The sequence below is a fragment of the Bombina bombina genome, chromosome 6 (genome assembly GCF_027579735.1).
Source record: "Bombina bombina isolate aBomBom1 chromosome 6, aBomBom1.pri, whole genome shotgun sequence".
Classification (NCBI taxonomy): Eukaryota; Metazoa; Chordata; class Amphibia; order Anura; family Bombinatoridae; genus Bombina; species Bombina bombina.
This window is the reverse complement of record NC_069504.1, coordinates 882,749,550-882,771,832: the sequence shown is the minus strand read 5'-3', so window position 1 is coordinate 882,771,832 and position 22,283 is coordinate 882,749,550. Positions and strand designations below refer to the sequence as shown.

Here is a 22,283-nt window from a genome sequence, read left to right as displayed (position 1 = left end):
ATAAATGATATACCTAATGATGTATTCAAAGCAAAGATTAGCCTGAAAACAGGATGTAAATATATTTTTAAAATGATATATGTGTTTTTAATATTGAAGATGTGTGAATGTTTAGTTTTTTTATAAAGTACTTTGGTTTCTTTGAAGTAATGGGTGCTGCCATGATGGAACCTAGGTATCCCCCATATGTCTCTTTTTCTGAGGACAATTAGAGACCAATATAATAATAAAAGAGTGTGCAAACAGGGTAGTTTGGAAAATATGATTGTTAAAGCAATTGTCTAACAGGGTTTCCACACAGCCTTATTTGCAAACTATCATTTATTGACGGTTTTATATTGATCTATGATTAGATAAGGGGGGAAACCTAGGTTTCAACATGGTGGTACCCTTTACTTTTTAGAAACTTACTGAAATTGAAAAAACAATAATCTTTAGCAAAATAAGGGGCCAAATAAATAAATAAAGTTAAATCTTAAAAATAAACTCAACAAACACACTGACACAATTAAAGGGACAGTCAAGTCCAAAATAACTTTCATGATTCAAATAGGACTTGTAATTTTAAACAACTTTCCAATTTACTTTTAGCACGACTTTTGCTTTGTTCTCCTGGTATTCTTAGTTGAAAGCTAAACCTAGGAGGTTCATATGCTAATTTCTTAGACCTTGAAGGCCGCCTCTAATCTAAATACATTTTGACAGTTTTTCACCACTAGAGGGCGTTAGTTCATGCGTTTCATATAAATAACATTGAGCTCATGCACGTGAATTTACTGAGGAGTGAGCACTGATTGGCTAAAATGCAGGTCTGTCAAAAGAACTGAAATAAGGGGGCAGTCTGCAAAGGCTTAGATACAAGGTAATCACAGAGGTAAAATGTGTATTATTATAACGGTGTTGGTTATGTAAAACTGGGGAATTGATAAATAAGGGAATATCTATCTTTTAAAACAACAAAAATTCTGGTGTTGACTGCCCCTTTAATAAGCGGGAAATCTTCCTAATTCATTTGGTTCAGTTAAAATAATTCACATGATACACACAAACTTATAATGACCTATATTCATGGCTGATTACAGCAGGAAAACATGTTTGCAATTTTTTTCTTCTGCTATTGAATTATATACAGTTTAAAATAACTAATTTATATCTTCCTACTCCTGCAAAGGACAGGATTAAAGCTATCAGTGACTTCAAATTCACCCTCCCAAATTAAATAACCAAGAATGATAACAACTGAAGATTAACTCTAAAAGTAGTACAGAAATCCAAATAAAAACCTGCACACAATTTAAGTGCACTATTATTATTATTAATACACAATTATAGACAGTGCTGAATGTAAACTGATCACTGCCCACCATGCGCAAGAATGTTGTTATCTGGAGTTCATAGCCCTCTTAGCTTGAAATAGCTATCTGTAAATTTATGTAAAGTGATATACGAATTCCAGAAGTTGAACAGCAAAGATAGTAAAACTATAAATCTTTCCCCCCATAAATTCAGAGTAAATTTAAAATGATTTAATAACTCCAACTGAATAAGGAACGTTGGACAGGTATTGTAAAAACAGAATTTATGTTTACCTGATAAATTTCTTTCTCCTACAGTGTATCCGGTCCACGGCTTCATCCTTACTTGTGGGATATTCTCAATCCCTACAGGAAGTGGCAAAGAGAGCACACAGCAGAGCTGTCCATATAGCTCCCCTCAGGCTCCGCCCCCCCAGTCATTCGACCGACGGTTAGGAGAAAAAGGAGAACCATAGGGAGCAGTGGTGACTGTAGTTTACAAAAAATAAATTTAAACCTGACCAAAATGCCAGGGCGGGCCTTGGACCGGATACACCGTAGGAGAAAGAAATTTATCAGTTAAACATAAATTCTGTTTTCTCCTACATTGGTGTATCCGGTCCACGGCTTCATCCTTACTTGTGGGAACCAATACCAAAGCTTTAGGACACGGATGAAGGGAGGGAACAAGTCAGGTAACCTAAACGGAAGGCACCACTGCTTGCAAAACCTTTCTCCCAAAAATAGCCTCCGAAGAAGCAAAAGTATCGAATTTGTAAAATTTGGCAAACGTATGCAGTGAAGACCAAGTCGCTGCCTTACAAATCTGTTCAACAGAAGCCTCATTCTTGAAAGCCCATGTGGAAGTCACAGCTCTAGTAGAGTGAGCTGTAATTCGTTCAGGAGGCTGCCTTCCAGCAGTCTCATAAGCCAACAGGATGATGCTTTTCAGCCACATCAAGATTGTGTAACAGACGTTCCTTGTTAGAAACTGGATTAGGACACAGAGAAGGAACAACTATTTCCTGGTTGATATTCTTATTGGAAACCACTTTTGGAAGAAAACCAGGTTTGGTACGTAAAACTACCTAATCTGTATGAAACACCAGATAGGGTGAATTACACTGCAAAGCAGACAATTCAGAAACTCTTCTAGCAGAAGAAATAGCTACTAAAAACAAAACTTTCCAAGATAGTAACTTAATATCTATGGAATGTAGAGGTTCAAACGGAACCCCTTGAAGAACTGAAAGAACTAAATTTAGACTCCATGGAGGAGCCACAGGTCTGTAGACAGGCTTGATTCTGACTAAAGCCTGTACAAACGCCTGAATATCTGGCATGGCTGCCAGACGCTTGTGTAACAAAACAGACAGAGCAGATATCTGTCCCTTTAAAGAACTAGCTGACAGACCTTTCTCCAATCCTTCTTGGAGAAAAGATAGTATCCTTGGAATCCTAATCTTACTCCATGAGTAACCCTTGGATTCGCACCAGCAAAGATATATTTCCGCCATATCTTATGGTAAATTTTCCTGGTGACAGGCTTTCTAGCCTGGATCAGAGTATCTATAACTGATTCCGAAAACCCACACTTAGCTAGAATCAAGCGTTCAATCTCCAAGCAGTCAGTTGCAGAGAAACTAGGTTTGGATGTTCGAATGGACCTTGAATTAGAAGGTCCTGCCTCAAAGGCAGCTTCCATGGTGGAACCGATGACATATTCACCAGGTCTGCATACCAAGTCCTGCGTGGCCACGCAGGAGCTATCAGAATTACCGAAGCCTTCTACTGTTTGATCCTGGCTACTAGCCGGGGGAGAAGGGGAAACGGTGGAAAGACATAAGCTAGATTGAACGACCAAGGCGCTACTAAGGCATCTACCAATGTCACCTTGGGATCCCTGGACCTGGACCCGTAACGTGTAACTTTGGAGTTCTGACGTGTCGCCATCAGATCCAGATCTGGAATGCCCCAAAGCTGGGTCAGCTGAGCAAAAACCTCCGGGTGGAGTTCCCACTCCCCCGGATGGAAAGTCTGACGACTCAGATAATCCGCTTCCCAGTTGTCCACTCCTGGGATGTGAATTGCTGATAGATGGCCGGAGTGATCCTCTGCCCATTTGATGATCTTGGATACCTCCCTCATCGCCAGGGAACTCTTTGTTCCCCCTGATGATTGATGTACGCTACAGTCGTCATGTTGTCCGACTGAAATCTGATGAATTTGGCCTCCGCTAGTTGAGGCCATGCCTGGAGCGCATTGAATATCGCTCTCAATTCCAAAATGTTTATCGGGAGAAGAGATTCTTCCCGAGACCATAGACCCTGAGCCTTCAGGGACTTCCAGACCGCGCCCCAGCCTAAGAGGCTGGCGTCGGTCGTGACAATGATCCACTCCGGTCTTCGGAAACTCATTCCCTGAGACAGGTGATCCTGAGACAACTACCAGAGGAGTGAGTCTCTGGTTTGCTGGTCCATCTGAATCTGGGGAGACAAATCTGCATAATCCCCATTCCATTGTTTGAGCATGCACAGTTGCAATGGTCTTAAATGAATTCGAGCAAAAGGAACCACGTCCATTGCCGCAACCATTAGTCCTATTACCTCCATGCACTGAGCTATGGAGGGTTGAGGAATGGATTGAAGAACTCGACAAGTGTTCAAAAGTTTTAATTTCCTGACCTCTGTCAGAAAGATTTTCATTTCTACCGAGACTATTATTGTTCCCAGGAAGGGAACCCTTGTGAACGGGGACAGAGAACTTTTTTCTATGTTCACCTTCCACTCGTGAGACCTTAGAAAGGCTAGAACAATGTCCGTATGAGCCCTTGCTTTGTGAAAGGACGACGCCTGTAATAAAATGTCGTCTAGGTAAAGTGCTACTGCAATGCCCCTTGGCCTTAGCACCGCTAGAAGGGACCCTAGCACCTTTGTGAAAATTCTGGGAGCAGTGGCCAATCCGAAGGGAAGAGCCACAAACTGGTAATGCTTGTCCAGAAAGGCGAACCTCAGAAACTGATGGTGATCTTTGTGGATAGGAATATGCAGGTACGCATCCTTTAAGTCCACGGTAGTCATATATTGACCCTCCTGGATCATTGGTAAAATTGTCCGAATAGTTTCCATTTTGAATGATGGAACTCTGAGGAATTTGTTTAGGATCTTTAAATCCAGAATTGGCCTGAAAGTTCCTTCCTTTTTGGGAACTACAAACAGGTTTGAGTAAAATCCCAGTCCTTGTTCTGCTGTTGGAACTGGGTTTATCACTCCCATTTTTAAAAGGTCTTCTACGCAATGTAAGAATGCCTGTCTCTTTATCTGGTCTAAAGATAAGCGAGACATGTGGAACCTTCCCCTTGGAGGAAGGCCCTTGAATTCTAGAAGATACCCCTGAGAGACAATTTCTAGTGCCCAGGGGTCCGGAACATCTCTTGCCCAGGCCTGAGCAAAGAGAGAAAGTCTGCCCCCTACTAGATCCGGTCCCGGATCGGGGGCTACCCCTTCATGCTGTCTTGGTAGCAGCAGCAGGCTTTTTGGCCTGTTTACCCTTGTTCCAGCCTTGCAATGGTTTCCATGCTGGTTTGGGCTGGGGTGCGTTACCCTCTTGCCTAGTGGCTGTAGAGGTAGAAGCCGGTCCGTTCCTGAAATTGCGAAAGGAACGAAAATTAGACTTATTTTTAGCTTTGAAAGGTCTATCCTGTGGAAGGACATGGCCTTTTCCCCCAGTGATATCTGAAATAATTTCTTTCAACTCTGGCCCGAATAGGGTCTTACCCTTGAAAGGAATATTAAGCAATTTTGTCTTGGACGACACATCCGCCGACCACGATTTTAGCCAAAGCGCCCTACGCGCCACTATTGCGAAACCAGAATTTTTCGCCGCTAATTTAGCTAACTGAAAAGCGGCATCTGTAATGAAAAAATTAGCCAACTTCAGGGCGTGAATTCTATCCATGACTTCATCATAAGAAGTCTCCTTCTGGAGCGAGTTTTCTAATTCCTGAAACCAAAAAGCAGCTGCAGTGGTTACAGGAATAATGCAAGAAATTGGTTGAAGAAGAAAACCTTGTTGAACAAACATTTTCTTAAGTAAACCTTCTAATTTTTTATCCATAGGATCTTTGAAAGCGCAACTGTCTTCTATTGGTATAGTTGTGCGCTTAGCTAGCGTTGAAACTGCCCCCTCTACCTTAGGGACCGTCTGCCACGCGTCCCTTCTGGGGTCAACAATGGGGAACATTTTCTTAAATATAGGAGGGGGAACAAAAGGTACACTTGGCTTCTCCCACTCCTTATTCACTATATCCGCCACCCTCTTAGGTATCGGAAACGCATCAGTGTGTACTGGGACCTCTAAGAATTTATCCATTTTACACAATTTTTCTGGGACCACCAAAGGGTCACAATCATCAAGAGTAGCTAGGACCTCCTTAAGTAGAGTGCGGAGGTGTTCAAGCTTAAATTTAAATGATATGGTATCAGGCTCTGCCTGCTGAGAAACTTTTCCTGTGTCAGAAATTTCTCCCTCAGACAGGCCCTCCCTCACCGCCAAGTCAGATTGATTGAGGGCACTACAGATAAATTATCCTCTGCGTCTGCTTGCTCATTTTCTGTATTTAAAACTGAGCAATCACGCTTCCTAGGAAAAGCTGGCAGTTTGGATAAAAATGCTGCGAGAGAATTATCCATTACTGCTGCTAACTGTTGCATAGTAATAGCAATTGGCGTGCTAGATGTACTGGGCATCGCTTGCGCAGGCATAGCTGGTGTTGACACAGAAGGAGGGGATAGTGAGCTATCCTCACTACCTTCAGCTAAAGAATCATCTTGGGCTATATCTTTAAGCGTGATTGTACGGTCCTTAAGCTGTTTGGACGCTATGGCACACTTACATTTAATGGGGGAACCACCTTGGCCTTTGAACATAGGTTATCTGAAGGGTCAGACATGTTTGACAGACTTAAACAGATCTTCAATGCAATAAAAATAATTTTTGACAAAAACGTTACTGTGTCTTTAAATAATAAAAGTGCACACTTTATTACTAAAACATCAAAAAACCATCAAATAAACATCCGATTTTAATGAAATTTTCACCACAGTGTCTTAATGCTTTGAAATGATTGCACACACATTTTCAGACCAATTAACCCCTTAATGCCCAAACCGGAGCTAATAACAGCAATTAACCTGTTAAAAACACTACAGTACTATGCCACAGTGGCCTTTACCTTCCTTAGGGATTATTTTAGTAGGAAATAAGCCTCTCTGGAGTCTTTTCCTGATGCCTCTGGACTCCCCACGTGAAGCTGCATGAACTGCCTAAGCAAAACAACTGTGCAATTGAGGCCTGAAAATGAGGCCTCCTCCCTCTTCATTCCAGAGTGGAGGGGCCTTTCTGACTAGAATAGGTGTCCAAATAAGTGCCAGGCACAAAATAAAACCCCAAAAGTGTTTTAAAGTCTGAAAAAACACCTTATTTATAGTGAAAACATGCTAAAAAGCAATCGATTTAGCCCACAATAGTGTCAACCAGCATAGAGCCCTTAATATAAGCCATAATTTTATACAGAGTCTAAGAAAAATGGCTTACCTATCCCAGAGGGGATTGCTGACAGTCTTCTAGCATTACTAGGTCTTGTTAGAAAAATGACTGATCATACCTGAAGCAGTTAAGCCTGCAAACTGTTCCCCCCAACTGAAGTTCTCTGGTTTCAACAGTCCTGCGTGGGAACAGCAATGGATTTTAGTTACTGGTGCTAAAATCATATTCCTCTCGGCAGAAATCTTCATCACTTTCTGCTGCAGAGTAAATAGTACAAGCCGGCACTATTTTAAAATAACAAACTCTTGATAGAAGAATAAAAAACTACAACTAAACACCACATACTCTTTACCACCCCCGTCGAGATGCTACTAGTTAGAGCGGCAAAGAGAATGACTGGGGGGGCGGAGCCTGAGGGGAGCTATATGGACAGCTCTACTGTGTGCTCTGTTTGCCACTTCCTGTAGGGATTGAGAATATCCCACAAGTAAGGATGAAGCCGTGGACCGGATACACCAATGTAGGAGAAATAGTTTTTTCCCTTAATGTGTACCCAATGACTTGTTATACCAGCTGCAGAGTATAAAATGTGAGAGATATTGCTTCTTTAGGTTTATTTATTATATTCAATAGCTGGTTTTGTTCTTTGTAACCACATCCAATTAAAATGGATAAGTACTAAAATGTTAAAGGGACAGTCTAGGCCAAAATAAACTTTCATGATTCAGATAGATCATGTAATTTTAAACAATTTTCCAATTTACTTTTATCACCAATTTTGCTTTGTTCTCTTGGTATTCTTAGTTGAAAGCTTAACCTAGGAGGTTCATATGCTAATTTCTTAGACCTTGAAGCCCACCTATTTTCAGATTGCATTTTAACAGTCTTTCACCACTAGAGGGTGTTAGTTAACGTATTTCATATAGATAACACTGTGCTCGTGCATGTGAAGTTATCTGGGAGCAGGCACTGATTGGCTAGACTGCAAGTCTGTCAAAATAACTGAAAAAAGGGGCAGTTTGCAGAGGCTTAGATACAAGATAATCAAAGAGGATAAAAGTATATTATTATAAATGTGTTGGTTATGCAAAACTGGGGAATGGGTAATAAAGGGATTATCTATCTTTTAAAACAATAAAAATTCTGGTGTAGACTGTCCCTTTAATTTTAAATTGCCCTTTCTAAGTACAGACCTTTCCGTATAATGAGTCAGATAAGATAATTGGGGTGTGCTCTTCTTTAATTGCAAGTACAGCTATTTTAATGGGTTGTGGTTTCAATGTGGAAAAGAAACAATATTGTGGCTATTTCATATAGAAAGATAAAGATAAACGAGCCGTTTCCCATACATTTCATACTCATAGTTGTTTAACAAGGCATTGGAAACACATTAAGGTGAAAGCAATTTTACAGTAACCTGTTCCTTTAATATTCCCAGTCACTGATGATTATTTAAGAAAGCCAGTTTGTAGAACAGAAGTACAAATGTTCCTGTTACATGCTTTCTATAAAGACTGGAAATCAAATTCTGTAACCTGAGTATTCTGAAACAATGCTGCACATTGCCCAAAATGGCTACGAACTACACACTTATTGCTTAGAAACAAGATTTATAATTTGTAGTCTCCTCCGGGATGAGTGGCGTTCACGCTCATATCCTCCTGAGAAAGTCTGCCCGTGAGCAGGGGAAACGCTCTGAGGGAGCATGAATAGGGGGGGACAGTATACCCCTGAGCCAACTCAAGACAAACGGTGTATTGTGGTATGGGGAGACCATGCAGTACCAACTACACCTCATCACTACACGTCGAGTAGCTATGTGACTATGCTCATTTTAAATCTATTAAGTGCATTTTATATGTTTTATTGAAGCTGTGAATAAACAAGTGGTCTGGGTGTTTGTTCTTGTATTTTTTTCTACAGTTGTTTTGTTGCAATAAATCAACATATTAGATGAGTGGGTTTTTTTGTGTGTGACCACATTAACAATTTGCTTCCTGCAATTGTTTTTCAATAGCAAAAGTTCACCCACGACTTGCCTTATTTGTAGGAGCCAATCTAGATTTGTTACTGGGGAAGACACACAACTAGCCACAGCCATTTTGTTAGGAAAGCTATTATTGTTTTGTAGGTTGTAACCTGGTTGCCCTACTGAGGCAATTTAGGGACAGATATTTGGCAGGGTGAGGTCGGTGAAGCCTGACTGCCATATGCACCTCAGATTCTAAGAATTAGAAAACTATTAATATTCAGATTTAATGACATGAAGAGAAAACTCTGGGTAATTATCTTTCACTTATGGAATTTTGTAAAAAAATGTAATCTTATAAAAAAACAAAAAATGTGTGTATAGGTGATTATTAATCTGTAATGCTGCTCAAGTTAAATGAGTTAGATTTTATCAAAATGCTCATCAAAGTGAAGTAGATTATTTTTCAAAACAATTTCATAAACAAATTTACAGCACGTAGCAGCTTCTAGACATATGCAAATGAGAAAGTGAAAGATGCCAACTACAAAAATAAATATCACTAGTACAGACGAGATCTGGGAATTTCAACACAATGCTTATCGCATATATGAAATAATAATAGTGACTCCAGAAAGACGCACACACACAAAAAGAGCACTTACTGTGTCCGATGAGGTATTGTCCAGGTTTGTCACAGTACTCTGGTTCCTTATTGCTTCCATGCTTCCTAAGAGACAGAAAAGTATCAAGTGTCACTCATGGGGAATCCAACAAAACACACAACTGCTGTCTATACAATGTAAACGGATATTTTCATCAGTCTGTTGGTAGCTAAGTGAATGTGTGTTTGTGTAGATATGGGTGTGTGTACGTGTGAGTTCTTATAATTAATAGATCAGCTATGGGAGTGAGAATGATTCTCCCTCTTTATAGGAAGGTAGGTACTCACTTGACGCACACAACAGCTGTGATGATCACCGCTAGGACTAGAAGAGTGCCCACACCAGCTGTGCCAGCGATTAAAGCCACCTGAGGCTGTGCCCTCTCCAGATCTGAAAGAAGCAAAATGTAAATTCAGTGGAACAGCAGTGCAAGGATTAGACTTATATTCCCTACACCATGTCAGGTACCCAACACAGGCAGACACAGTCCGGTTTCCCTGACACATTACTACACAGTAATATGTATGCACAGTACAAGAACACGGTAGCAAGAAGCATCATATTCAGCTTAACACACAATAATATTTTTAGATGTTAGTCCAGATATAGTGCAGATACTTGCAGTTCCAGCTCCAAATTTACACATTATAATACTACAACATGTAGGCAAAGCAAAGTCGTAATTAACATTAATCTCTACCCAAAATACAGTAATATACTACAGCAAGGATATATACAGTGCAGGTACGAATGCAGCTGGCTTTCTCTCACTTACCCTGTGTCAGGGTCTGAAATAGGGCATCTCCGCTGAATGCCCCATATCCAGCCTCTGTCCTCGCACGTATTTGCACCACATACACTGCTCCTGTTTGGAGCCCGACCAGTTGAGCTTCACTGCCTGGGGTCTTCAGGAACATAACCAAAGGTTTCTCCTGATCCTAACGGCAATAAAACCAAGAATAAGTGCTATAATATTTTATTCTTCCACCCCTACACAGAACCTCCTTATTTAATTTTCTTAAATATTTTCTCACACCATCCTTTCTCTTACCTTCTCATAATATTTCACTTCATAATCAAGAATGTTCCCACCATTGGGAGGAGGTGGGTGCGGTGGTGTCCAACGTAGTGTCAGTGTGGTCTCTGAAGCTGCCATTTGCTGGATGCCAGTCACAGGAAGAGGTACTACGAGAAAGAAGCATATTATATATCCAGTTACTCCAAAGTATGATATGAAAGATTTATGCGTTTGTAAATTTAAAAATCTCAGGAATATTTGTGTTCTGCCATTGGCTTGCTGGACATTGAATAACTAGGGAAGAAGCATTTTTAACAGTACTTCTCTCACTCTCCTGATTTTCTATCTTGCTTATGTCTTTCTTTCCACTTACCCATTTCTCTATCTCGTCCACAATTTATTACCCTTCCAGTTTATTTCTCGTTCTCATTCACTTTGGTTTTCTTTAACCCTCTATTTCTTTCTACTACCCCAACTATGCCATTTATATGCATATAATTCCTTTACTAATTAATAAGGCAATTAGTGAACATAATATAATGTATATTGTCACAGGAATGACGGGAGCTTAATGGTCACGTGACCTTCCTTTTCCATATACAAGACCTTGTCTTTGAGTAGATGCATTATTAACAGAAAAAGAGGATACAATACAATACTTCTCTCAGTACCTGGTGTCTAGATCATTTTTTTATGACAAGTGCGATATTTACAGACATAATAGCTTTAGGTAACATAACAAGGGAGAAGTGGAGTCAACTAACTTTTTTAGAGCATGCATATCATCTTAATACAGTCCAGAGTCATTGATTAACCAGATGAAAATGTCTAAGTATGAAAAACAACTCTATATATCCATGTCTTTACACACTAATAGTCAATACGTTTATTTTTGTTGTGTTTTTTCCTTATATTATATTGAAATCATCTCACATTTGTGCCTAGACTAGTTTTGAATTTAAAAAGGATATTGCAATCCTATAATCTTTTCCCCCATAAAGCAAATGAGGATGAAAATATTTCTGCTTTTATTTACTGCCTACTGATTTGATTTATGTAGAAAACTGAACTATAATATTCCTTCAGATCCTTATAACATAACCAGAATATAAAAGCCAGTGAACTGCATTTAGCTACATCTCTATAAACTCCCGACATGTATGTCTAAGTGACTCACCATCACGGTCAGTGGTGACATTAAGCTCCTCTCCACTGGGCACAGCTCCACTGCGCTCTGTCACTCCATTTCGTGCCAACACGCGAAATGTGTAAGTAACTCGAGGGCGGAGCCCAGTGACACGAATCCTACGATCAGTCAGTCCTTGAGAACGAGGAAAGAAGGATAGGCGGGAACAAGGTGAACAAGGTCCACCCCCAGCACATTCAGTGCATTGCACATCATAATACAGATCTGCTCGCCCGCCAGAGTCCAGTGGTTCACTCCAGTCCAGATCAACATAGGAACCATTTAAGCGGGAGACAATGCTTCGAGGAGCAGATGGTGGGGCTGGAGAGAGAATAAATTGATAAATAATACAGTAAAGGGTAAGAAGAGACTATTTGGTGGTGTAATAGGAATATAGTACATATAAAAAATTAAAGGCATGTAAATTCACAATTAGAATGTAGAGGAATGTAAAAAGTAGAGGGAAAGTGGAAGTACAGTGGTCTGTACTTACTGGTGCAGGATGCAGTTGGAGGGTCAGTGGGTGCTCTGTAAAACCCCAACTTGCAGTTACAGACTGTTGCTCCAGGGCCAGCAGAGAAGCTGTTAGGGGGACAGGCTTGGCAAGAGATCTCTCCTACAGTGGGCTTAAAGAAGCCAGGTGGGCAAGCTGAAAAGAGAGAATGGATAAAACAGTGATGTTCTACTGAACTACTACTACTGAATTTTTGAAGGATAGGACACTGAACAAACCACCTGCCAAAAAAGAGTTAATTATATTCACTTTAACCAAGCTCCCCTCTTCCCTTCCCTTCTTTCTTCTCTCTTCCATTCACATTTCCTGCCCCCTCCCCCCTCACATACCTGAAATTCCTGATCCCTTTTGTCTGTGTCACCTCAGAGCAGAGTGCGCTGACAGGGGCAGCTCTGCACTCCCCCCCCCACCTACAATGCATAGAATGCTATACCTCAAAAGTATGCACAGATAGGGGATGAGAAGGAAAGACCCTGGGCACAGAGCAAAGCTCAGTGAAAGGCAAATACACTAATTTATAGTATTGACATTTTCCCTTTATTGCATCTGATGTTCTTGTAACTTTCATGAGATGCCCCTGCTACATTATTTTCTTTTTAGGTCTGTAAAAGGATCTAAATCTCAAAACATTTGTACAATGCATATAAAGGGCAGTATTTAAACACATTAGAAAAATATTTTTGAAAGAGAAAGGTTAAAGCAAGGGTCAGCTACCTTGGCACCCCAGATGTTTTGGAACTACATTTCCCATGATACTCAGTCAGCCTAAAGTGTGTCTGAGCATCATGGGGAATGTAGTTCCAAAACATCTGAGATACCAAGGTTGCTGACCCTTGGGTAAAAGGGTTATTGTACTATAAATGTTCTCCACTTTAATGTTTCCCAGTTATAAATGTTACCTGCTAAAGTACATTAAAATTGCTTACAAAAAACTAATTTAGCTTTATTTTGTTCTGTGAAATAAATTATTTTCCAGTTGAAACCTCCACCTATGCTACACAAATACTGGCTACAGAAAAGCTATGTAAACAAAAGACATCCAAAGAAATATACATCCCAGAAGGTGGTAGAAGGGAGAGCCCAGCCCTTTTAAAGGGTCTTCCTGAATCAGCTTTAAAGAGATATTAAACAGTCTGTTTCATTGTTGTAATAAAAAAAGCACTAAGCAGTTGCTTATACTTAATATAAATCATTGCAATATGTAGTATTCATTTATTCAAATTGATTTTACCTTTTATTTATTCCTACAAGGAGGAGGAGGCCTTTGCAGGAATTTTTATCATTAGCCTGATGTCAAAAAACCTCTAGGTTAGTGGATAGACCAGATAACAGGGAGTCAGATTTGCTCATGCTCAGAACTGACAGAATAAAAACTTGGGTTTTGAAAATCCTTTGCTCTTAAAACACTTGGGACGGGACTACACTGAGAATTTCTAAGTGCAGAAATTATCACTGTTTTGCTGGTTTTTTTTACACAATTACTTTCTTTTTATATTTACTTTGATTAAACATATTTGATTTTACCAAAAAAGAACTGTTTAGTATCCCTATAAATACAAGGAACTCTTATCTGCCGTTTGTCCTTTTAAGTTAAAGCTAACAGGAAATGTATGTCTGTGCACAACTTGCCCATGGGAAAGATTACTCACTGACTGATAAGGACAACTTCCTTACTTCCATTTTTTAATAAATAAAACTAAATAAATAAAATGACCTCTTTCACCATCTCACACTCTCACCTGTGCACTTGGTCCGCCCATCCCTTTCCTCTTGCCCTGCTGAGCAGATGCACTCTCCTGCAGCAGGCTTTGCCCACTCTCCATCTTCCCTACAATACATGGTAGGACGTCTCCCAGGTGAACCTTCTGCTCCATCCACACAACTCCCCTCTGCAGACACCACTAATCCATCTGACACTGTTTCAGGGTAGTATGCCAACGATGCCACAGCAGATGGACACAGTCGGTAAAAGACACGAACAGCCAATAGTGCCATACAAGCCCCCTGATCTTGGAATGCCAAGTAGAAACCATTACTTTTCAAGGGACCCAAACGCAGTGTCTTAACATTGATCCGTGTTGAGCCTCCATTTCCACGGCTGCCCCGTCTTCCCAAGAAATCAGCTGCCACAGTATCCACCTTTACCCACGGATTTTCCATCCAGGGTGGGTACTGGTCATTTGCAGTGTCTGAGTTGTCCTGATAGTAGTAAAGGTTGAATGTCTCCTTGCAAGAACGTCCAGCATGGGGTAGGGATGAACATTCTAGCATGGTAAATGTAAGCTCCACATATGCAAAAAGAGCTGGACCTCGCTGGATGTAGTTAGTGCGCAACCAGTTGTTCTGGCCAGAAAGGTGAGCATTGCAAATCTCGTAAGTACGCACTGTGGTCTGCTCATCGTCCAAGCCAGACATTTCATCCCACTGTTACAGCAAAGAAAAAGACAGAGTTAAAAATAAACCATAAGGTGGTATAGAGAACATAGGTATTAAAAAAGCTGAAGGCCTGTATGGGAATCAAGAAAAAGTGGCATCTCAGGGTGTCAGAAACAGGAAAGGAAAAGAGCAAATATAATGAACAAGGAAGAAAGGCCAGGAAGTTGTGAATGAGCAGGAAGTGGGATATAGCGCACCCTTCGTTACGGATAGCATCTCCTTCCAGTGTACATTGTGGCAGGAAAAGAGAGTAAAATGACAGCGGAAAATTATTTGCAAGTGGCATGAAAGTGTTTTACACTATTTTCTATATACATCACAGAGACCTTCAGAATTCTCAGTAAAACTGCTGAAAGACGGGCTGATGTATATCAGCAAGACAAAATACAAAAAGTATTTTAATATGGAAAATGAACTATGCTCCTGATCCCAGAATACTTGATGAAGTTCGCTAAAATGTACTGTTTAACTCTAGGGTTGCCAAGCATCCTGCACTGTTATATTAACACACTTTTTTTTTTTTTTTTTACCTCTGTGATTCCCTTGTATCTAAGCCTCTTATCTCAGTGCCTTTTACTAACTTGCACTTTAGCCAATTAGTGCTGATGCATGCATAACTCCACAGGAGTGAGCACAATGTTTATCTATACGGCACACATGGACTAGCACTTTCTGGCTGTGAAAAGCTTAAACATTGCACTGAGATAAGAGGAGGTCTGCAGGAGCTTAGAAACTAGCAGAGATTTAGAGGGTATAAAGTATATTAATATAACTGTGTTGGTTATGCAAAGCTGGGGAATGGGTAGTAAAGGCATTATCTATCTTTTTAAACAATAAAAAACAAAACAATCAAGCAGACTGTCCCTTTAATTTTTACTTTATTGAACTTTTAATTGACTTTGATATTGGTCTATATGGGCATTGGCTTATACAGAGTCGCAGTAATCACTGGGGTCTGATGCTGACATACAAGTGACTGAAGGTACATAGCAATTGGGTCTCCCCTGGTCACCCACTGGCAATTCAATATTTTTTTGTGGAGAATCAAATGCGGATTCCGATCAAATAAATCATTTTATATTTATTGGGCTCAGTTTGAAGAAGAGTTTGACAAGGGAGTAAACTATACTTGAGGGACAATTAAAGGATGAATACAAAAAAATGTGTTATTAATTTAGGAAATGTCCTAGAAGCTAAAAAGAATAGACTGCTTGTCATTATGGAATTGTTTACAATGTTCTATAAAGAATGAAGGTGTGGAGACACACATTGTTCAGTAAACGAAAAGATATTGAAAAGATAATTGCCTCTAAATAATAACAACGTTCTCTATTTGCAGCATATTATAAAAATAAAAATTTATCGTAACAAAAAATAACACTGGCTTATGATGCTGGATGCACAGGAAATAAGAACAAGCATAGAAAGGGGCTCATACCTGGCCATCCACATTGGGAAACGTTGTCCACTTTAGATCTGACGTTTCAAGCTTGGTGTTCATGAGTGTGACTGTAATTTAAAGAGAGACAAATTTAAGTGTTACTGAGCTAAAGAACAAGCATATTATTAGTGAAAATTAATTCGTAACATTGATTTTATAATTAACAAATAAATAAATACAATTTAAACTGTACATTTTAAAACGCACTCTCTTAGATGTAACAAAAAGGGGGACAAAAATGCCATTTGAGTCCATTTAAAGGGACATTGTACACTAAATTTTTCTTTGCATAAATGTTTTGTAGATGATCCATTTATAAAACCCATCAGGGAGTGTTTTTGTAACAATGTATAGTTTTGCTTATTTTTAAAATAACATTGTGCTGCTTTTCAAACTCCTAACCAAGCCCCAAAGTTTTATAAGTAGACTGTTGTCTACCTATTCCAGCTTGCTCCTGTTTGTGTAAAGAGGGAGTGTCTGCACTTTTTTGCTTTCCAGCCCATTTCAGTGGGTGTCCCAGACAACTTTTCAACAGTGCTAAACTGGGAGCTTTTAAGCAAGTTTAAAAAAAAAAAAAAAAAAATTATATATATATATATACATATATATATATATATATATATATATATATATATATATATATATATGTATATGTATATATATATATATATATATATATACTGGATTTTTATATCAGTATCTGTGCATATTATTCTTTATAGTCGTGTCTATTACATGCAGTTTATAAAATTGGTGTATACTGTCCCTTTAAGGAACAGAAAGTACATATGACAAGATCCTTTTATGGTGGCAAACCTTGATAAACTGTAGTAACAACATACAGTATGTCTTCATAATCTTTAATGAAGGTTTCTGTTTAATGTAGTACGGTTAAAAACTACAAAAGATTAGACAATTCGGCTTTTCTCTACTTCTTAAAAAGAGAAAGCAAAATGCAGTAGACAGATTTTTGCCGTGTATATAAAAGTGTAGTAATTAATAACTGATATTGCAACTGTTATAATTTGCTCACAGGCAAATTCTCCAAATGTATAAAAACAAAAACACAAAAACTCAACAGCAGCAGTGTTTTGGCACAGGAACATTCATTAAAGGGACACTGAACCCAATTTTTTTTTTTCTGTGATTCAGATAGAGCAATACATTTTTAAGGAACTTTCTAATTTACTCCCATTATCAAATTCTTTTCATTCTCTTGGTATCTATTTGAAATGCAAGAATGTAAGTTTAGATGCCGGCCCATCTCTGGTGAACAACCATGGGTTGTTCTTGCTGATTGGTGGATAAATTCATCCACCAATAAAAAAAAGTGCTGTCCAGAGTACTGAACAAAAAAGCGTTTAGGTGCCTTCTTTTTCAAATAAAGATAGCAAGAGAACAAAGAAAATTTGATAATAAGAGTAAATAAGAAAGATGCTTAAAATTGCATGCTCTATCTGAATCATGAAAGAAAAAAAATTGGGTTCAGTGTCCCTTTAAGTAATCAATGTCTGATGAAGATAGATAGATAGATAGATAGATAGATAGATAGATAGATATAGATAGATAGAACGAAAACATGATTTAAAAAGAAAGATCAATGTTTTTATTTAAATAGGATTTTTTAAGTAAAATGCTTTTTGAGGAACAATCTAAAAGATAGTTTATGTTTAAGATACATTATAATCTAAAGGTTATTCATCCTGAAATAAAGAATAGTTTAACAAGATGCTGTATATTTATGGGTGTAATGTTTGAGTTTTTTTGTAAAGTAATTATTGGGTTTGAGACAGAGCAGACAAATTTCAGATATACTTATATTATCAAATTTGCTTCATTCTTTTGGCATCCTTTGTTGAAGGAGAGACATGCTCTACTGAAGTCTAGCTGAATACACTGGATAAGATAGTGACAAGCAGCTAGCTCACAGTAGTGAGCCTACCTTTGTATGCTTTTCAACAATGGATACCAAACGAACTAAGCAAATTAGATGAAAAATAAATTGGAAAAATGTTAAAAAAAAATTGCGTTTTTTTCTGAATCATGAAAATTGATTTTTGAATTAACTGTCCCTTTAATGCCATTGCTCCTCTGTAAATCTTTGAAGACAGAATCAACCCATAAGAAGTTTCATAAAGCTCATTGAATAGAAAATGATTTAGAGTGGAATAGATCTGCACAAAGACCTACGTGTGAGGAGGGAAGGGCAAGCATTAGAAATTAAATATAATTTATTGTTTTAGTTAAATAAAGCTATTTAAATTGGTTTATTAACCCCTTTACGTCGTTAAGATGTTTCATAACGTCCTACCAGCGCGGGGCTTTACCGTAGATAGAATGGCAAGGAACGTCCTACCTAATATGGCGTCCTGCAGCCTCCCCCTTTGATAGGAATCGGACTGTGCCTAGCAGCATAGGCAGTCCCCCATGATCCAAACCCGGGCTTTGTTCTGATGTTAACCATTTTCTCCCGGCACAAAGTGATTATGTTAATATTTCTTTTTCTTTAGTTAAGTAAAACTATTTAAATTGTTACTAAATAATTCATTAGTTTTCTCCTTCCAATAAAGTACAACTTAAAAATAGATCAAATATGAATGATTAGCCTATCAAACAGGAGTATTAAACGGGGGATAGCTCTCCTCCCAATAGTTTCATTAATTTAAATGATCTATTTATGCATATCTAATGATATATGACGAAACGAGAAATGGTTTGACATAACTGGGAAAATAATCTGAAAAGTTATTATTCGAAAAATGAAAACCATGATTTAAATCATTCTTAATGACTAGTGATTTAAATTGTGATTTGATAGGTAGATAGTGTTTATGCATAAACCATTTAAATAAATTCCACCTTTACTATGTAAATAAATTCCATCTTACCCCACCCCTTAGATCTGCAAATACTCAAATGCCCGCAGGCTCTATTTAAAGAGATTCATTTCTGTGAAGAAAAAGCATATCCTACCGTACCTCTATGTTAATAATACAAGTGTTGTGGCTATATATGAAAATTGGCCTGATTTTACTCTTATACGGTCTAGCTAGCTGGCTTTGAGATGTTTTGTAAGCCAGACCTATAAATTTGCCTACGTTTAAAAACAAATCCATTTCCCAGCTTTATCGTACTTTTTAAAAAAATGTCATGCTTGTTATTTTTTTTCCCTTAAAGGGACAGTCAAGTCCCAAAAAAACTTTCATGTTTCAAATAGGGCATGTCATTTTAAACAACTTTCCAATTTACTTTTATCACCAATTTTGCTTTGTTCTCTTGGTATTCTTAGTTGAAAGCTAAACCTAGGAAGGCTCATATGATAATTTCTAAGCCCTTGAAGGCTGCCTCTAATCACATGCTTTTGTATTTGCTTTTTACAACAGGGGAGAGCTAGTTCAGGTAAACCATATAGATAACATTGTGAGCACGCCCGTGGGTTGTGGCAGACACTGCACTAATTGGCTAAAATGCAAGTCAATAGATAATAAATAAAATGTCATGTGATCAGGGGGCTGACAGGAAATGCTTAGAGCTAAAAAGTGTATTAATATAATTGTGTTGGTTATGCAAAACTGGGGAATGGGTAATAAAGGAATTATCTATCTTTTAAAACAACAACAATTCTGGTGTTGACTGTCCCTTTAAAGCAAAAAAAAAAGTGCAATTTGAAAAATACTGTAGATCCTCTTGCACTGTCTCATGCCCCCCTCTTTCAAAGCAAATCTGTTAATTATCTAAGCTGTAGCCATGATTAAACAACTTCCATACTTACACTTCCTGGAGTAGATTAAAAGGATCAGCCTTTTAAAATATTTTAGCATTAAAGTTTATTAGACAAATTCTTTGATAAACTTTACAATTACAATGAAATTTACCATTTTGTTAGCTATCAAAAATATTACATATATTGGTATTAATTCTAAAAGGAACATGAAAGCCAATTTTTTTTTATTTCATGATTCAGATAAATACAATTTTCAACAACTCTACAATTTACTTATATCAAATTTGCTTCATTCTCTTGGTATCCTTTCTTGAAGGACGAACAATGAACTACTCTGGGAGATAGCTGAACACACTATATATATATATATATATATATATATATATATATATATATATATATATATATATATATATATAAACAGACACACACACCAATCAGCAGCATAAAACCCAACATTTTTCTTTCACGATTCAGATGTAGCAAAACTGTACTATAAGTTTGTTTAACCTTTTACATACAGCTCAACTGTATTATTATATTAAAGTGTTTTTAAATCATGAGTAGAACACTTTTTTTTTTTCTTTTGTACTCAATAGAATTTTATTTTTTTTAAAGTTATAAAACTATTTTTTTCTTACTAAAGTGTTTTATTTTGGCTTTCAACATACAAACAAAATGAGGATAACAATTGTATAGATGAACAAAAAAACAGAATTTATGTTTACCTGATAAATTACTTTCTCCAACGGTGTGTCCGGTCCACGGCGTCATCCTTACTTGTGGGATATTCTCTTCCCCAACAGGAAATGGCAAAGAGCCCAGCAAAGCTGGTCACATGATCCCTCCTAGGCTCCGCCTTCCCCAGTCATTCGACCGACGTAAAGGAGGAATATTTGCATAGGAGAAATCATATGATGCCGTGGTGACTGTAGTTAGAGAAATTAAATCATCAGACCTGATTAAAAACCAGGGCGGGCCGTGGACCGGACACACCGTTGGAGAAAGTAATTTATCAGGTAAACATAAATTCTGTTTTCTCCAACATAGGTGTGTCCGGTCCACGGCGTCATCCTTACTTGTGGGAACCAATACCAAAGCTTTAGGACACGGATGATGGGAGGGAGCAAATCAGGTCACCTAGATGGAAGGCACCACGGTCTGCAAAACCTTTCTCCCAAAAATAGCCTCAGAAGAAGCAAAAGTATCAAATTTGTAAAATTTGGTAAAAGTGTGCAGTGAAGACCAAGTCGCTGCCTTACATATCTGATCAACAGAAGCCTCGTTCTTGAAGGCCCATGTGGAAGCCACAGCCCTAGTGGAATGAGCTGTGATTCTTTCAGGAGGCTGCCGTCCGGCAGTCTCATAAGCCAATCTGATGATGCTTTTAAGCCAAAAAGAGAGAGAGGTAGAAGTTGCTTTTTGACCTCTCCTTTTACCAGAATAAACAACAAACAAGGAAGATGTTTGTCTGAAATCCTTTGTAGCCTCTAAATAGAATTTTAGAGCACGAACTACATCCAAATTGTGCAACAAACGTTCCTTCTTTGAAACTGGATTCGGACACAAAGAAGGCACAACTATCTCCTGGTTAATATTTTTGTTAGAAACAACTTTCGGAAGAAAACCAGGTTTAGTACGCAAAACCACCTTATCTGCATGGAACACCAGATAAGGAGGAGAACACTGCAGAGCAGATAACTCTGAAACTCTTCTAGCAGAAGAAATTGCAACCAAAAACAAAACTTTCCAAGATAATAACTTAATATCTACGGAATGTAAGGGTTCAAACGGAACCCCTTGAAGAACTGAAAGAACTAAATTGAGACTCCAAGGAGGAGTCAAAGGTTTGTAAACAGGCTTGATTCTAACCAGAGCCTGAACAAAAGCCTGAACATCTGGCACAGCCGCCAGCTTCTTGTGAAGTAAAACAGATAAAGCAGAAATCTGTCCCTTCAAAGAACTTGCAGATAATCCTTTCTCCAAACCCTCTTGTAGAAAGGATAGAATCTTAGGAATTTTTACCCTGTTCCATGGGAATCCTTTCGATTCGCACCAACAGATATATTTCTTCCATACTTTATGGTAAATTTTCCTAGTTACAGGCTTTCTAGCCTGAATAAGAGTATCAATGACAGAATCTGAGAACCCACGCTTTGATAAAATCAAGCGTTCAATCTCCAAGCAGTCAATTGGAGTGATGCCAGATTCGGATGTTCGAACGGACCTTGAACAAGAAGGTTCCGTCTCAAAGGTAGCTTCCATGGTGGAGCCGATGACATATTCACCAGGTCTGCATACCAAGTTCTGCGTGGCCACGCAGGAGCTATCAAGATCACCGAAGCCCTCTCTTGATTGATCCTGGCTACCAGCCTGGGAATGAGAGGAAACGGTGGGAACACATAAGCTAGGTTGAAAGTCCAGGGCGCTACTAGTGCATCTACTAGAGTCGCCTTGGGATCCCTGGATCTGGACCCGTAGCAAGGAA

General features: G+C 38.5%; 1 protein-coding gene across 1 annotated transcript in view; it reads right to left on the bottom strand.

Annotated features, from left to right (window-relative positions):
* The window catches only part of EPHB4 (EPH receptor B4), a 69,159-nt gene that overhangs the window by 12,845 nt on the left and 34,031 nt on the right, over positions 1 to 22,283 (bottom strand). Inside the window, exons 2-9 of the mRNA XM_053718382.1 lie at positions 16,069 to 16,139; positions 13,934 to 14,618; positions 12,174 to 12,329; positions 11,672 to 12,001; positions 10,528 to 10,661; positions 10,252 to 10,414; positions 9,764 to 9,866; positions 9,477 to 9,541 (exon numbers count right to left, since the gene is read on the bottom strand). Coding sequence (XP_053574357.1) covers positions 9,477 to 9,541; positions 9,764 to 9,866; positions 10,252 to 10,414; positions 10,528 to 10,661; positions 11,672 to 12,001; positions 12,174 to 12,329; positions 13,934 to 14,618; positions 16,069 to 16,139 — 1,707 coding nt within the window. The remainder of the gene's footprint in view (positions 1 to 9,476; positions 9,542 to 9,763; positions 9,867 to 10,251; positions 10,415 to 10,527; positions 10,662 to 11,671; positions 12,002 to 12,173; positions 12,330 to 13,933; positions 14,619 to 16,068; positions 16,140 to 22,283) is intronic.